Here is a 15180-nt window from a genome sequence, read left to right on the forward strand (position 1 = left end):
TTAAGGTTGCTGGGATAAATATCAATAACCTCAGACATGCAGATGACACCACCCTTATGGCAGAAAGTGAAGAGGAACTTAAAAGCCTCTTGATGAAAGTGAAAGAGGAGCATGAAAAAGCTGGCTTAAAGCTCAACATTCAGAAAATGAAGATCATGGCATCCGGTCCCATCACTTCATGGGAAATAGATGGGGAAACAGTGGAAACAGTGTCAGACTTTATTTTTCTGGGCTCCAAAATCACTGCAGATGGTGACTGCAGCCATAAAATTAAAAGACATTTACTCCTTGGAAGAAAAGTTATGACCAACGTAGATAGCATATTCAAAAGCAGAGACATTACTTTGCCGACTAAGGTCTGTCTAGTCAAGGCTATGGTTTTTCCTGTGGTCATGTATGGATGTGAGAGTTGGACTATGAAGAAGGCTGAGTGCCAAAGAATTGATGCTTTTGAACTGTGGTGTTGGAGAAGACTCTTGAGAGTCCCTTGGCGTGCAAGGAGATCCAACCAATCCATTCTGAAGGAGATCAGCCCTGGGATTTCTCTGGAAGGAATGATGCTAAGGCTGAAACTCCTGTACTTTGGCTACCTCATGCGAAGAGTTGAGTCATTGGAAAAGACTCTGATGCTGGGAGGGATTGGGGGCAGGAGGAGAAGGGGACGACAGAGGATGAGATGGCTGGATGGCATCACTGACTCGATGGACGCGAGTCTGAGTGAACTCTGGGAGTTGGTGATGGACAGGGAGGCCTGGCGTGCTGCGATTCATGGCGTCGCAAAGAGTTGGACACGACTCAATGACTGAACTGAACTGAACTGAGAGAAAAAAATGAGTCTCTGAGATGGAGTTTATATCACATTAGAGCTTTTGTAAGTAAATAACAATAGACAGTAGATTGAGGATTTTTAAACCCTACACTTTGCAACAATAAAAATTGTTAGAAGTCCATGAGTTTATACTTATTCCAATAAGACATAAAATAGATAGGAGTAAGGGAAATTTTTTTTTTTACAGTAGAAAGGCAACTCACAAATGTAGACAGACTGACAGAAAAGTACTACATGGGAGCCATTGTCATAAATAATTCAGACAAAAATTCATCATTGACTGAATGTATGTTGAATGTTTGGGGGTTGGAAGAGACATAGCAATTTCATGGACTCAAAATATCTTCTCAGATTAATTCTTTAAGGAAGAAGTATATTTTTAAAGTGGAAAAATTGGACAAACACCAGGCTAAGCAAGTAACTAGAGTAAATAAGTAGGTAAATAGGGAACCTACTGACACCCTTGACTTTTTTTCTTTTTTCTTTAAAAATGTATATATGTATGGTTGACTTACTGTTGTGTTAGTTTCTGCTGTACAGCAGTGATTTAGTTATATATATATATACACACATGTATATATATATATACATATACATTCTTTCCATGTAGGTTTAATAAGCAGGGTGACAATATACAGCCTTGTCATACTCCTTTACCAATTTTGACCCAGGCAGTTGTTCCATGTCCAGTTCAAACTGTTGCTTCCTGACCTGCATACAGGTTTCTCAGGAGACAAGTAAGGTGGTCTGGTACTCTCACCTGTTTAAGTTTTCCAGTTTGTTGTGATCTACACAGTCAAAGGCTTTAGCACAGTCAACGAAGCAGAAGTAGATATTTTTCTGAGCAGAAACCATAAGACCCACAAATCGTGGAAATGGACTTCCTGGTCCTTTACAGGAAAACTCTGCCCACCCTGCCCTGGGGCTCTGCTATTCTAAGTGCATCTTTTGGACCAGCAGCGTCGGCTGGCCTGTGAGGCTGTTAGAACACAAAATATTGTCTCTATCCCAGACGTACTGACTCAGAATCTCTAGAACCCGGGGAATCCTGCTCACAGTACAGTCAGAGAAGTGTGGTTTAGAGGCCCTGCTCGGGTCATCCTGTGGTTGCACCCTCCCCCAGGTGCAGGCAGCCAGAGAGGATGAGGGGCTGTGGCCACCTGGAGCCCCGCCCCCTCCAGGCAGTGCTCTGAACACCTGGACCCTAGAATCCCTGTTCCCAGTGCCAGTGCAGGCCTCCCTCCTGGAGCCCGTCTCCCAGCCCGACAGGTGGTCAAGATTCAGCTGTTTATGGGGCAGAAGAGGGTGGCCTGAGCTTGGACTTGAAGGCTGGAGGTGCTCTTGCTTAAGCAGCAGATTCCTCATGGCACAAAGAGGGTCAGAGCCAGAGGTGGGAAGAGCAGGGGGAGGGCTGGGGGCTGGGACAGCCCCTCCCTCTGCTGTCCTGCCTTCTGGCTCCTAACTCCAGGGTCCAGGAACCCCAGCCAGCCAGTGGTTATGAGGGTGTACTTGACAGTGGGTTAGCTTGATTTATAACTTTTAAATATTTAAACATAAAGGATGGGCTTCATTATACTGTTGACCCAAGGCCCACAGATGTGAGTGGCGGGTCTGTTAAATGCTTCACAGAATGTTCTCAGAGGACCCCCTGCATCCCAATCCACTGGGATGTTGGATCAGACCTTTGGGGCTGGAGCCTAGGACTCTGCATTCTGACCCCTCCTCTGGTGACTCTGATCGACAGCAGAGCTACAGGAGCACTTGTAATGGAGGGGGAATGGGGCATGGAGTGGAGCTGCCCTGAGTGGCGGGAAGTGTCAGAAGAGAGGGAGGTCCCTGGTGAGAGGTAGGTGCTGACCACAAGCTCACACCTTCCTGCTTCTCTCATGATTCTCCTCACAACCTGGCCTGACCCCACCCCAGGGAGTTGGCTGCAGGGAGAAGTTGCTAGAACTGGGCAAGGGTGTCCTCCTGCTGACCATGGGGCTCTCGGGGGCTGCCCTGCAGAAGGAAGGACCTGAGTCAGGGGCAGTAGGAGCAAAGGGGCTGCGGGTGCCCGGAGGGACCACACGGACCCACCCAGGGAGTCAGGCTGAAGCCGCTGAGCAGCTCTTTGGGCAGGGAGACCTCCTGGTCCTTCGGGACACAGGTGGAGTGGGGACAGACTGTGCGGTTCCACCGGGGCTCAGAGGCTGCATCTGTCAGTTAGGAGTCTTATGACCTCTAGCAATGCCCTTAAGCTGTGTAAGACGGCGGTCCTAACATCCTAGTATCCTCTGAGCTTGTGTTAAAATTAAACATGATGGTCTTTCATCAGGCCCACAATGCTGGTAGGATGAGCAAGTGTTGTGGTTTTTGCTAGGAAGCTCTGTAGCCACTGACGAGCCCAGAAGCAGCATGGTAACAGTGTAAGGAAGCCCATTTGGGCACAGCCCTGAAGGCCAACGCTTTTGGACGCACTTCTCATGCCAAGAGAATTGTGCTCGGAAAAATAGGGGTTGAAGCCAAACATCCAAATTCTGCCATCAGGAAATGTGTCAGGGTTCAGTTCACCAAGAATGGCTTGGTGTTGTTCTGGTTGCTGGATTTGGTTCCAAAGGTCATGATGTTGGTGACATTCCTGGAGTCTGCTTTAAGGTTCTCAAAGTAGCCAGTGTCTTTTTTGCCTTTCTACAAAGGCAAGAAGGAAAGACCAAGATTATAAATTTTGGTGATGAAAGAATGATAGTAATAAATTTTCATATACCAAAAGAAAAAATCAAATGTGATATGATAGTTAAGCAAAAGCACATCCTTGTCACACAGAGCAAAAAAAGGGGCAGCTGCTGTTTATTGGGACGCTCATTACATTACACCTCTGCACTTCTTGATGCTCGATATCATAGGCAGTTGTCACTGCCTGTGTTCAGTCATGTCCGACTCTTTGTGCCCCTGTGACTGTAGCCCACCAGGCTCCTCTGTTCATGAGATTTTCCAGGAAGATTACAATAAGGGAGAGGGTTGCCGTTTCCTCCCCAGGGCTTCTTCCCGACCCAGGGATCGAACTTGCATCTCCTGTGTCTCCTGCACTGGCGCACTGGCGGGCAGCTTCTTTATCACCGAGCCTCGGAATTCCTGTCACTGACTTTAAGATCAGGTCCCTCACGCCCCCAGGGGGCGCTAGTGGTAAGGAATCCACCTGCCAGTGCAGGAGACCCAAGAGAAACAGGTTCAATCCCTGGGTCAGGAAGATCCCCTGGAGGAGGAAGTGGCAACCCACTCCAGTATTCCTGCCTGGGAAATCCCATCGTCTGTCCATGGGGTTCCAAAGAGTCCTCATGACTGAGCACACACACACCCTTCACATCCCAGGCACAAGAAGGTTCCAGTCACAGCCGTGTGACACACCCGTGCTTGGCCAGTCACCTGGAATTCCCTGAACTTCCCTGCGCAGGAGCAACTCCTGAAGTTACTGCTGAGCTGCTCGTCCTGTATAGTTCCCAGGATTTCCCTCCCAGCAAGCCACACTTTGGGAATCCTGCTCATGTTTGTGATGAACTAAGATGGGGCTTGTATGAAATCTCCTGAGACAACTGTATCATACTGAAAATCACCACCAGGGCGCAGGAGAATCCAGGCATCCCGGTGAGAAGCATGGAAAGGCTGTGCAATGAGGGGCCAGGAAGGCCTCAGAATGGGCAAAAGGGGTCACAGGCCCCCACCCCAACTACACCCTGTACACAGAAACATACACTCCTGCTCCTGCAGAATCAGTCTGTCTGTTTACTCTGCTTCCTCGTCTAGGTAGAGTTCTTTATATCCTCGGTAGGGCAAAGGCCAGTGGTTTGTAAACTTGGCTACACATTTGAATCACCAGGGGAGCTCTGTAAATCCCAGTGCTGAAGCCTCATCTCAGTTAAATCAGAATGTCACAGGAAGGGATGCAGGAATCAACACTTTTTAAAACCTCACAGGTGATTCCACCCTGCAGCCAAGTGAGAACCACTATTGGAAGCAGATCTCATTTCTTCCCAAATGGCAGCTGCTTTCCTTGCTAGAAAGTGTGAAAAAGTGTAAGTCATTCAGTTGTGTCTGACTCTTTGTAACTTCATGAACTATAGCCCATGAGAATTTCATGGAATTGGCAAGATGGGTAGCCATTCCCATCTCCAGGGAATCTTCCCAACTCAGGGATCAAATCTGGGTCTCCTGCACTGCAGGCAGATTCTTTACCCTGTGAGCCACCAGGAAAAACAGAGATGGTTTGATTTCTTCCTATTTTGTTACGGATTCTCCCAAGTCAGACTCCCCTGACAGGAGGTAGGGCTCTTTCTGCCAGGGGTGTGTGTGTGTGTGTGTGCTCAGTCATTCATGTCCGACTCTTTGTGGCCCCATGGACTGCAGCTTGCCATGATCCTCTGTCAATGGGATTTCCGAAGCAGGAATATTGGAGTGGGTTGCCATGTCCTGCTCCAGGGGGTCTTACTGACCCAGGGATCAACATGAGTGTCCTGCATTGGCAGGCGGGATATTTACTGCTGAGCCACCTGGGAAGTCCCTCTTCTAGGTGTGGCTCCTGCCAGTAGAATGTGCTCTGGAGGACACTGTTTCCTCTGAAAACCCTCCAGGGGGCTGCTGAATGTGATTCCTGTCAACTAGGGGCTGGGAGTGTTCTCAGCTGTGCTGCCAGTGGCTTCAGATTGTAGTGCCGGGCTCAGCATCTCTGCACTCGACCCCTCAATGCCATCTTGAATCGCAGTGCTGGGCACAGTGACTCTGCACTCAGCCCTCTGAGCTGAGGTGTCAACGCAGCCGTTTCACACCAGGGAGTCTTTGCTGGGCCAGGTGTGAGGCCTCTTCATGAAGCACCCTGTGAGCAAGTGAAACTCGACTCAGCACAAACGGAGTAACAAAAGGGTAGACTTTATTTTATTACCAAGATTCTACTTTTACTCCCAGGGAATTGTTGATGGGCCTTGTTGGTGACTGCTTCATCACAGCCCAGCCTCATGGAATATTAAGGGCCCCGACTTACCTTTAATGACTGTTTCCTTTGTTACCTGTGGAGATAATCCTGATGAAGAAAAAGAGACCAATTTCTCTTCTATTCCTGAAGGTCCGAAAGGGAAGGTATGGATATAATCAGTTTTATTTTGTTGTTGTTGTTGTTGTTTTTTATAACCGATAAAGTAGCTCCCTATTGTCTGGGGCTTGACGTTGCTCCTGAAATGATGGGAGCCCCTGGCACCCTTCATTTAAGGAAGACAACTGGGTATTATTTAAATAGGAAAGGAAAAGACGTAGGCATCAGGGTCCACAGAGAACCAGGTCTGGGCTCTCAGGTGACAGGCTAAGATGGCCTCGTCACTATGGAAACAGTGTGTCTATGCTTGTGAGACAGGAAGGAAGTAGGTGGGTACAGATATGGAGATAAACAGGATCCCACAAAAACTGGCTTGAACCAGCTAAAATCAAGATGGTTTTGAGTATGATCTGGTCTCTGACTTCTAACTCATTAGGCCTTCATTGTAACACGAAAATTCACTCCCCTCTCACCATGACAGGTACTGTGGTAGTTCCAAGGCTGACCATAAGGCCAAAAAGTGAAGGGAGATCTGTTTGCTCGCCGTTCAAAAGCCAATAAAGGGCCAGGTTGGTGGAAAGGAACATTTGGTTTATTTTGGATGCAGATGTGTGTGTTGGGGGAGGGTAGATACCAGCCCAAAGACTGACTCCCCCTCCTTTGACAATCAGTGGACAAGAGCTTTTATAGACAGAGAGGGCTACCTGTAGAAACAGTACAGTCAGCGCTGACAGTCATCTTGAAGTTGGTCATTGGTGGTCTGACCAGTGTCATCTTGATTGTTTTAGGTACAATTAATCTTCAGTTCCAGGGTTGGTTTATTCCCATTTCTGGAGGTCAGTTCTCAGAATTGTGGCAGCTGATGTCATGGCTACAGTCCGGTCATTGTGTAGTTCTTTTACCTGGTGGGGGTTTCAATACCTATAAGACAGCTCACAGGATATGGCTCAGAATATTATCTATAGCCCTTGAGAAGGAATTAAAAGGTCCTTGACTATGCTTAATGACTACATTATTATTATCGGTCTCCTTTGACTGTTTTCCTTTGTTTCTGCATATTCTCACTTCTCTGATTAAACTTATTCTTTGGCTAAAGTTTTTCTACAGACAAAAGACAGGCAGAGGACATGGAGGGCAAGGACCATAGGGTCCTGCTCCATTTCAAAAGCGTGCAGTGGTTCAGTTCTTGAAAATCCCTGCCCCTACCCAGGGATAGCAAATATATTTCTCCCACTTGTTGTTGAATGAAATTACCCAGCCCATGACAGCTAACAACTCCATACCCTGGCTCCTCTCGCCTTCTGAGAAGGTTCACATTCTGACTCTGGAGTGTGTGTCTCCCTGAATAAGTCCATTTTCAGTCTGCTTCAGCTTGCTCCTCAGTTCTTTCCTGCGGGAAGCCAAGGACCCTCACTTGGAAGCTGGCCCTAGGTACTTCCACGTCTTCCAGGAAGAGATATGTCCTTCTCCTGTACCACTTATAACATGGAGGATGCAGAATAGGGACTCTAGATCTAAACTGATTATAAAGCAGATGATCTAGATTTAGGGAGTTCTTATTTATCTTCCTAGTGTTGTTTCTTAAACATTACCAGTCTGGTTTCTGCTTTTGGGGGCAAATGTATTTGGTTTTTAAAATTAACTCTACTGTGGGATTTTGAAGGAAGACATAACTGATTCTCATCTGCTCCCCAGCTGACGCCACAAGCTACATCTCCCTCTGTGGCATTCTCTTATCTGGCTCACAGACTCCTTAAACCTGCTGCCTCCCTTTCTGAATTTTCCAGATCCCAGGTGAGTCAGGGTTTTCTCTTTAACTCATAACACAAGCTGATGGCAAGGGATCTCCTCTACAAAGCTGGTAACTCACCTGGCTTCTAGCAGGAGGTAAGGCATCAGCCATACTTGGAGGGGATCTATCATATCCTGTATCCCCCCCTGCTTTGTCCTTGCCCAGGAGGTTGAGGATGGTGACCTTGGAGATAAAGATCACCAACTCTCTGACTCTTATTCCCAGACCTTTGCTCTCCTTTGACTTGCATTTTAATCTCTCTTCTGTGGAGGAAATCTTGGTTGGCTAAGTTGTCTTGCAAACTGTGCTCTTTATGCCAGCACCAGTGGCCTTTAAGCTATAACCTCAAGATTTTCATTTTTCTTCCTTTATCATAAACATTCATACCATAGCAAGGGCAGTTAACTTAATATTCTGATAAAATATCTTGCCATAATAGCTTCCACTCATTGAACATTTCCTCTTTGCCAGAAATTGCAACAAGCACTTTCACATAAACAATAACTCCATGAAATAGATATTCCTTTTATTATTTTGGCTTGGCTAGGTCTTATTTGTGGCACTCGGGATCTATGTTGTGTTAAGGGAGCTCTTTCATTGGGGTGCATGGACTCTCTTATATGGAGTGGGCAGGCTCAGTAGTTGTGGCACACAGATTTAGTTGCTCAACCGGCAAGTGGGATCGTAGTTCCCTGACCAGGAATCCAACCCAGGTCCCCTTGGAAGGTAGATCTTAACTACTGGACAATGAGGGAAGTCCAATATGTTACTTAAGTACCCATTTTACAGATGAGAAACTGAGTTCAGAGAACATGTGTCATTGAACCACAGGTGGAAGAGTTGCTCCTGTTAGGAGGTAGCCTTCCTTATTTATCTAATACAGCTTCTGGGAAGCTAAGAGTTTCCAATTTTTGGAGGGATCATAAGAAAGAAAAGAAAAAAGGTTTTGATTCTACTTCAGTTAAGTTCTCTTCAGTCACTCAGTTGTGTCCGACTCGTTGTGACCCCATGAAGTGCAGCATTCCAGGCCTCCCTGTCCATCACCAACTCCCAGAGTTTACTCAAACTCATGTCCATTGAGTTGTGATACCATACAACCATCTGATCCTCTGTCATCCCCTTCTCCTCCTGCCCTCAATCTTCCCCAGCATCAGGGTCTTTTCAAATGAGTCAGCTCTTCGCATCAGAGGGCCAAAGTATTGGAGCTTCAGCTTCAACATCAGTCCTTCCAATGAACACCCAATGACTGATTTCCTTTAGATTGGACTAATTGGATCTCCTTGCAGTCCAAGGGACTCTCCAGAGCCTTCTCCAACACCACAGTTCTAAAGCATCAATTCTTCGGTGCTCAGCTTTCTTGACAGTCCAACTGTCACATTCATACATGACTACTGGAAAAACAATAGCCTTGATTAGACAGAACTTTGTTGACAAAGTAATGTCTCTGCTTTTTAATATGTTGTTTATGTTCTTTCCAAGGAGTAAGCATCTTTTAATTTCATGGCTGCAATCACCATCTGCAGTGATTTTGCTAAGTCTAGGTCGCTTCAGTCATGTCCGACTCTGTATGACCCCATAGATGGCAGCACACTGGGGTTACCCCCGTCCCTGGGATTCTCCAGGCAAGAACACTGGAGTGGCTTGCCATTTCCTTTGGAGCCCCCCAAAATAAAGTTAGCCACTGTTTCCACTGTTTCCCCATCTATTTGCCATGAAATGATGGGACTGGATGCCATGATCTTCGTTTTCTGAATGTTGAGCTTTAAGCCAACTTTTTCACTCTCCTCTTTCATTTTCATCAAAAGGCTCTTTACTTCTTCTTGACTTTCTGCCATAAGGGTGGTGTCATCTGCATATCTGAGGTTATTGATATTTCTCCCGGCAATCTTGATTCCAGCTTGTGCTTCATCCAGCCCAGCATTTCTCATGATGTACTCTGCATATAAGTTGAATAAGCAGGGTAACAATATACAGCCCTGTCATACTCCTTTTCCTATTTGGAACCAGTCTGTTGTTCCATGTCCAGTTCTAACTGTTGCTTCCTGACCTGCATACAGGTTTCTCAAGAGGCAGATCAGGTGGTCTGGTATTCCCATCTCTTTCAGAATTTTCCACAGTTTATTGTGATCCACATAGTCAAAAGCTTTGGCATAGTCAGTAAAGCAGAAATAGATGTTTTTCTGGAACTCTCTTGCTTTTTCCATGATCCAGCAGATGTTGGCAATTTGATCTCTGGTTCCTCTACCTTTTCTAAAACCAGCTTGAACATCTGGAAGTTCATGGTTCACATATTGCTGAAGCCTGGCTTGGGGAATTTTGAGCATTACTTTACTAGAGTGTGAGATGAGTGAAGTTGTGTGGTAGTTTGAGCATTCTTTGGAATTGCCTTTCTTTGGGATTGGAATGAAAACTGACCTTTTCCAGTCCTGTGGCCACTGCTGAATTTTCCACGTTTGCTGGCATGTTGAGTGCAGCACTTTCACAGCATCATCTTTTAGGATTTGAAATAGCTCAACTAGAATTCCATCACCTCCACTAACTTTGTTCCTAGTGATGCTTTCTAAGGCCCACTTGACTTCACATTCCAAGATGTCTGGCTCTAGGTGAGTGATCACACCATTGCGATTATCTGGGTCATGAAGATCCTTTTTGTACAGTTCTGTGTATTCTTGCCACCTCTTCTTAATATTTTCTGCTTCTGTTTGGTCCATACCATTTCTGTACTTTATTGAGCTCATCTTGCATGAAATGTTCCCTTGGTATCTCTAATTTTCTTGAAGAGATCTCTAGTCTTTCCCATTCTATTGTTTTAATCTATTTCTTTACACTGATCGCTAAGGAAGTCTTTCTTATCTTTCCTTGCTATACTCTGGAACTGTGCATTCAGATGGTTTTATCTTTTCTTTTCTCGTTTGCTTTTTGCTTTTCTTCTTTTTACAGCTATTAGTAAGGCCTCCTCAGACAGCCATTTTGCTTTTTAGCATTCCTTTTTCTTGAGGATGGTTTTGATCCCTGTCTCCTGTACAATGTCATGAACCTCCGTCCATAGTTCATCAGGCACTCTATTAGATCTAGTCCCTTAAATCTATTTCTCACTTTGACTGTATAATCATAAGAGATTTGATTTAGGTCATACCTGACTAGTCTAGTGGTTTTCCCTACTTTCTTCAATTTAAGTCTGAATTTGGCAATAAGGAGCTCATGATCTGAGCCACAGTCAGCTCCTGGGCTTATTTTTGCTGACTGTATAAATCTTCACTATTTTTGGCTGCAAAGAATATAATCAATCTGATTTCGCTGTTGGCCATCTGGTGATGTCCATGTGTAGAGTCTTCTCTTGTGTTCTTGGAAGAGGGTATTTGCTATGACCAGTGCGTTCTCTTGGCAAAACTCTATTAGTCTTTGCCCTGCTTCATTCGGTACTCCAAGGCCAAATCTTCCTGTTACTCCAGGTGTTTCTTGACTTCCTACGTTAGCTTTCCAGTCCCCTATAATGAAAAGGACATCTTTTTGGGGTGTTAGTTCTAAAAGGTCTTGTAGGTCTTCATAGAACTGTTCAACTTCAGCTTCTTCAGCATTACTGGTTACAAAGGTTTAATTTTCCAAATTGTTGTAAGTCATAATTAGCTTGAGGGAAAGGGTTTCCTTATGTCTGGAAAATACAAACTTAAATCAGTAATATTTCAAAAGAAAAAACAATCAAAAGTATGACCATATTCACCAGGTCACTCAGCAACTAGTCTTTTTTGTTAATGGTTTTATGAAGGCATCAGGTTTTCCATTAGGATCCCATAATTTCTTACAAAATTTCCTTGTGGTTTGAGACTTATCAGAAATAATTACTTGTCAAAAGTCCTTCCTATGAATCTTCTTAGAGCTGAAGCACTTTTCAAACACATCTGAGTACAGCAAAAACTATCTGTAAGTGACAAAAGACTTTTCCCATACTGTGCATGCTGTGCAGGTTAATAAACTATTTCTCTCCTGTTCATCTGTCTTACATCAGTTGAGTTTCCAAGGCCCCAGCCAGAGAGCCTAGAAGGGTAAAACAAAGGAATTTTCTACTCCCTTACATGGTAAAATATACATAACATAGACTGAACCATTTTAACCATTTTTAAATGTATTACTGTGGGCATTAATTATATTTACACTGTTGTGCAACCATCACCACCATACCACAACTTTTTCATCTTCCACCTGAAGCTCTGTGTGTCCATTAAACACTCCCCCCATCCTGCAAGCCCACCCCACTCAGCAAGCATCATTCCACTGTGTGTCTCTATGAATTTGCATAGTCTAGGCACCTCACATAACTGGAATCACAGTATTTGTCTTTTGCTGACTCAGTATTTCTGGACACCAAGTGTGTGGGTATTTTTCCCATACTAATTCTACAGCTCTTCAGACACAACTGTGTCCTACAATTTAAGTCAATTCTGATACAATCTACCTGGAGTTAGTGTCAGACCTCATCTTAGGTTAAGGACTCAGTCCCACAAGACTGCTCCTTCTTCTCAACTTCAGAGCCAGTCATGAGTCCATGTGGTTACCTTTTCTTATGGATGGATCATAAATCAGGATTCCCATAACCTCCTCTTTGGGTTTGGTAATTTTCTAGAGTGGCTTACAACTCAGGAAAAGAGTTTACTCAACTCTATCACTAGTTTATTATAAAAAGATTCACTCTGGAACAGCCAGCTGGAAGGGATGCAGAGCAAGGTAGGAGGAGGGGTGGGGGCTTCCAGGCCTCTCCAGGAGAGTCGCCCTCCCAGCACCTGCACATGGTCATCAGTCAGGAAGCTCTGTGATCCCCATCCTACTGAGCTTTTATTGAGGCTTCATAGAAGCATACTTAGGCAAGTTTGACTGAAGCATTGGCCATTGGTGGTTGAACTGTTCCCATTCCCTCTCATCCCTGGATGTGGAGGGTGAGGCTGAAATTTCCTTCCTTTGGTTTGACTGAGAAGCAGTCGTTCAAAAACTCAGGTGGGGCTGAAAGAGGCTTGTTATATCAAAAGACACCTCATCACCCTTAGTTCTCCATAGTGTTTCAGGAGCTCTGAGCCAGGAAGAGATTGAAGACCAAAAATATTTCTCATTATAAGTCACAGCATCATACTCTTCAAGGTTCGTCCATGTTGCAGCACGTGTCAGAATTTCCTGCAGTTTTAAGGCTGAGTGATATTTCATTGTAGGTTTATGTCATATTTCATTGTATGTGTATATCACACTTTGTTTCAGGAGAGCTTCCCTGATAGCTCAGTTGATAAAAAATCCACCCACAATCCGGGAAACCTGAGTTTGATCCCTGGGTTGGGAAGATCCCTTGGAGAAGGGAAAGGCTTCTTTCAGAAACACGTTCAAAAACAACACTTTTGAGTGCATTTATTTTCTTTATTCAGATGATTTTCATATATGGGAAAAATTCTGAAGTTACTTATTTTCCTCTTATACTGATGTGCACTTATTAGTTCACTGAAGTTTATTTATTTATTTGAGAGATAAAGAAACCAGAGTTTTACTTCTTGCTTCTGTACTTTTCTCTATGCGACAGTTGCTGGGTAACTGCCTTCATGCCCTGAGAAGAATATGCTTTGGTCTTTCCCCTTTCCCTCTCGTATATCAAAACAGGATTCCTCCAGGACCAACCTAGCAGTAGAACAGACATCTACGTAGTCTGGCTGACTTTGTCCATCATTTATGCTCACCTGCACTGATCAGTATCGGCCACTATCCCTGTGTATCTCAGGCAGTGGAGGAAGCATAGTTCTCCCTTTGGTCCTGAGAGACCGAGAAACTTTTTGAGTCACAGTAAATGTTTTTAGAGGTTGCAGTGCCCTCCTCTTTTTGAGTCACAGTAAATGTTTTTAGAGGTTGCAGTGCCCTCCTCTTTCTGGTGGGGTGTGGATATCCTCATCATTCACCAGGCATGTGCTTTCTAAGACTTCCTGTGGGCAGGGCATTAAGTGGGCACTCGAGTCCGAGGGAGCAGACCTTCTCCACCTGTTTTAAGAAACCTGTGTCCAGGCATTGTGAACCAGTGAAGATCCAGCGATTATAACTCTTAGCTCATTTTTAATGAGCTAAAAGTAGAAATAACAGGCTTCTTTCTGCTTTATCTCTTAAAGATTAATCTGCATTTTATCTTGTAAATAAAGTAGTGAGTGACTGGTGTCTAGTAGATATGACTATTTTGCTTAACAGCAAATACATCTGAGAGATAAGTAAGAGCTGTTCTTGTGTAAAGTGTGACTAAAGAACCTAATTCTGACCAAAACTTTATTCTACAGCATGTTATTATGTACTTACTCTGTGTCATTTTTAGTCCTTTAAGCTCAGATATACTTTAGGATTGTGGTATATCTCAGCCTTGTAGTTTAAAAAATCCATCTCTTTGCGGTACAGTTTGATTTTTCCACCATTGTGATGTACTGTTTTTGCTTCCAGGCTTTGACAGCACAGCGTTCTAATTGTTCTACCCAACATGACTCTGGTGACCACACTTGAGCTTTCTCTGAAGAAGCCATTTGCCCCAGCAAAGTGTCTTTATACACATCTATCCTCCTAGTTCTAAATTGCATCAAGCACATCAGAAATGTTGATGCAGTAATTACTCTTTGACTTTCTGTTGGTGACTCTAAAATAATACCTGAAGGTACAGAGAGAGGCAGCCCAAAGTGGCAGAAAGTTCATGGGCTTTGGGACCAATATCTGGGTTCAAATCTTCCCCCATTTTGGAGAATTCACTTCACTGTTGTCTGAACTATATTATATGTAAAAAGATGAGAATAATACGTACCTTACAGTAGTATTGCAAGGATTTGTGAGATAATAAAAGGGCAATATTACACATTCAAAAAGTGGTAACTATAACAATAGCCATTGGTGTGTTTTTCATATGAATATTGGTACTTCATTTGCTATATGCTGCTGGGAAAGTTAGCAGCAGCCATATTTTCTTTAGCAATACTTTTTGTTGTTTTAGGGTTCCCTGGTGGCTCAGATGGTAATGCGACTGCCTGCAATGTAGGAGACCTGGGTTTGTTTGATCCCTGGGTTGGGAATATCCCCTGGAGAAGGAAATGGCAACCCACTTCAGTATACTGGCCTGCGAAATCCCCTGGACAGAGGAGCCTGGTGGGCTACAGTCCATGGGGTTGCAAAGAGCTGGTCATGACTGAGCAACTTCCCTTTCTTTCCCTTTATTTGTTCTTTTAAGACCGCCTTCTGAAATTCACAAAATCTCTATTAATCTGTATGTTGTAATTACAGTACTTCTTTAGCAAAAGAAAACCACTTTCTTTTCTTGAGGAAAAACGAGATTTTCACCCATAATCCCACAATAAAGAAATGACCACATTGTTATCATTTTGAAATATTTTCTTTTAATGTTTCTTATTTCATGCATTCTTGTGCAAAATTGGTATAATGGTTTCATGTCATTACGTGAATATTTTCGGTTGTCTTAGTTTGGGTGTGCTGAAGCTAAAGTCT

The 15180-nt window shown here is 44.2% G+C and overlaps 1 protein-coding gene and 1 pseudogene across 1 annotated transcript in view; both read left to right on the top strand.

The window, feature by feature from the left end:
* Positions 1-2809: 2809 nt before the first annotated feature.
* LOC120859162 lies at positions 2810-3580 on the top strand (annotated as a pseudogene).
* Positions 3581-6365: 2785 nt separating this feature from the next.
* The window catches only part of LOC120859164 (multidrug resistance-associated protein 4-like), a gene marked incomplete at its 3' end in the record, with an annotated part of 127954 nt that continues 119139 nt past the window's right edge, over positions 6366-15180 (top strand). The window contains exons 1-2 of the mRNA XM_040235368.1: positions 6366-6372; positions 7679-7685. Of these exons, the coding sequence (XP_040091302.1) occupies positions 6366-6372; positions 7679-7685 (14 nt within the window). The remainder of the gene's footprint in view (positions 6373-7678; positions 7686-15180) is intronic.

The sequence above is a fragment of the Oryx dammah genome, unplaced genomic scaffold, assembly GCF_014754425.2.
Source record: "Oryx dammah isolate SB20612 unplaced genomic scaffold, SCBI_Odam_1.1 HiC_scaffold_37, whole genome shotgun sequence".
In the NCBI taxonomy this organism is placed as follows: domain Eukaryota; kingdom Metazoa; phylum Chordata; class Mammalia; order Artiodactyla; family Bovidae; genus Oryx; species Oryx dammah.